Here is a 2,421-nt window from a genome sequence, read left to right on the forward strand (position 1 = left end):
TGCTGCTGCTGCTGCTGCCGTTGCGGCTGCTGCTGCTGTTGCTGCTGCTGCTGCTGTTGCTGATGCAGCTACAGAAGGAAGTCGTGGTCCGCATCGCTCTGGCTCTCCAGCGTTTGAACCTGCAGCAGCAGCAGCAGCAAGAACAGCAAGCATTGCAGCAGCAGCAGCAGCAGAAGACTCTACAGCAGCAGCAGCAGCAGCAGCAAGTGTACGTGCTGGTGCTGCCGCCCTGGTGTCTGCTGCAGCACTGGCAGCTAGAGAAGCCCTCGCGGCTTCGGTGGGGGGAGCTGCTGCTGCTGCAGCAGCTGCACCAGCTGCTGCCAGTTATTGAATATGACGACTTTGCTGCACTGCATGCAGATGAGAAGCACCAGGTCTGCTGCTGCTGCTGCAGCTGCTGCTGCTGCTGGTGCTGTTGTTGTTGCTGCAGTTGATGCCACTTTATTGCTGCTGCTGCTCTTGCTGCTGCTGTTGCTATTGCTGCAGCTTCTTTTCTTGAAGCTGCCGCTTCTGCTGCTGTTGCTGCTGCTGGTGCAGCTGGCGTTTTGCCGCTATTGCTGCTGCTGCTGTTGATCTTGATGCTGTTGCTCCTGCTGCACTGCTGCTTCGCGCTAACCGCTTTCTGCTGCTGCTGCTGCTGCTGCTGCAGGTGGACGCTGTGATGGTTTTACAGTACAAGCCAGAAGCAGCAGCAGCAGCAGCAGGAGATACGCCTTGTACTATTGCTGCTGCTGCTGCTTGCCCCGTCTTTGCTGCTGTCGCTGAGCAACAGAGCAGCGCCTATAAGATGTACATGCAGCAGCAGCAGCAGCAGCAGCTGCAGCAGCACCAGCACCAGCAGCTGCAGCAGCAGCAACACCAGCTGCAGCAACAGGAGCAGCAGCAACATTTCTTTTGGCTTGGAGGCTACTGCAACCCGATGAAAGCCGAAAAATCGGTAGGTCTGGCTGTCTAGGGTTTAGGGTTTAGGGTTTAGGGTTTGGGGTTAGGGTTTAGACTTAGGGTTTGGGGTTTAGGGTTTTGGTTCGAGGGTTTTTGCAGGTTTGCATTGAGGCTTCTCTACCGACTTCAACAACAGTTGCTCGCTGCCTTCCTGCTGCTGCTGCTGCTGTTGCTGCTGCTGAGACTGTCTACCTGAAGGCAAGGGTTTAGGGTTTAGGGTTTAGGGTTTAGGGTTTGGGAGCAACGTGAGGGTTTAGGGTTTAGCGGCCGCCTCTGGAGACCAGAGGCCGCGTCTGAGGCTACAGAAACAGCGCCGAGGGTTTACGCGGCTAGGGTTTAGGGTTTAGGGTTTAGGGTTTGCGTGCAGCACGCAGACTCGATTGTTTCTCCCTTTGCTGCTGAAGCAGCAGCGTGGGGTTTAGGGTTTGGGGTGTACGTACACCCCAAGATAGAGGCGGTGGGCCAAGCCTTTATACACCACATGCTCAGCAGCAGCAGCAGCAGCAGCAGCAGCTGCAGCAGAAGTACGCAAGAATGCAGCAGCAGCATTGGAGCCGGAGGCTCTGAAGCCGCAGCTGCAGCCGCAACTGCTGCAGCAGCAGCAAAGAGTCCGTCCGCCGTTGCAGAAACAGCAGCAGCAGCAAGAACAGCAGCAGCAGCAGGAACAGCAGCAGCAGCAGGAACAGCAACAGCAGCAGCAGCATTTGTGGCTGCGCACTGGCGGCGCTCTGACTTCCGGCGGCTGGGCTTAGCAGCAGAAACTGCAGCAGCAGGAAAAGTTCTGCTGCAGGTTGCCTCGCGAGCTGGAGCTGCAGCAGTAAACCCTAAACCCTAAACCCTAAACCCTGAATTGAATCCCTAGGGTCTACTCCCACCATAGAGGGAAAGAGCGGCTCCAGTAACAGCTTCTTTGCTGCTGCTGTTGCTGCTGCTGCTGTTGCTGCTGCTGCTGCTGCTGCAGGTTTTGGTGTGCACAGACGCAACGCCTGAGGAGCGGCAGCAGCTCTCAGAAGCATTTGCAGCAGCAGCAGAAGCAGCAGCAGCAGGAACAGCAGCAGCAGGAACAGCAGCAGCAGCAGCAACTCCCCAGCTGTACTTCTTTGACGTTGAAATTGCTCTGCAGTCTCTGGCAGCACTGCTGCAACAGCAAGAGCAGCAGCAAGGACAGCAGCAGCAGCAGCAAGAACTGCAGCAGCGAGAGCAGCAGCAGCAGGGTCAGCAGCAGCAGCAAGATGAAGCTCTGGAGAGGTTCTTGGGCAGCCGACTGCTGCAGCTGCTGCGGGGACACCCCGGAGCAGCAGCACTGGCTGAGTTTGCTGCTGCTGCTGCTGCTGACATCTTCATCGGCAGCAGCAGCAGCAGAGTTTCGCTGCACATTCGAAACGACCGAAGCAGAAAGGGTTTTCCTTTTTATTTATCAATTGCTGATTTGTGTCCTGCTGCTGCTGCTGCTGCTGCTGCAGCAGAGGGCACTGCTGC

At 56.9% G+C, this 2,421-nt stretch overlaps 1 protein-coding gene across 1 annotated transcript; it reads left to right on the top strand.

Moving 5' to 3' along the window:
* Window positions 1-62: 62 nt before the first annotated feature.
* On the top strand, window positions 63-2,305 carry ETH_00042880 (phosphatidylethanolamine-binding protein, putative; the record flags this gene model as incomplete). Its single annotated transcript, XM_013380134.1, has 5 exons — window positions 63-374; window positions 650-937; window positions 1,042-1,146; window positions 1,310-1,759; window positions 1,904-2,305. Coding segments are annotated over 5 exons (1,557 nt in total), but the record flags the coding sequence as incomplete, so codon positions are not given.
* Between the last annotated feature and the right edge of the window lie 116 nt (window positions 2,306-2,421).

This window comes from Eimeria tenella, genomic scaffold, assembly GCF_000499545.2.
Source record: "Eimeria tenella Houghton genomic scaffold, Eth_scaff4484, whole genome shotgun sequence".
Classification (NCBI taxonomy): Eukaryota; Apicomplexa; class Conoidasida; order Eucoccidiorida; family Eimeriidae; genus Eimeria; species Eimeria tenella.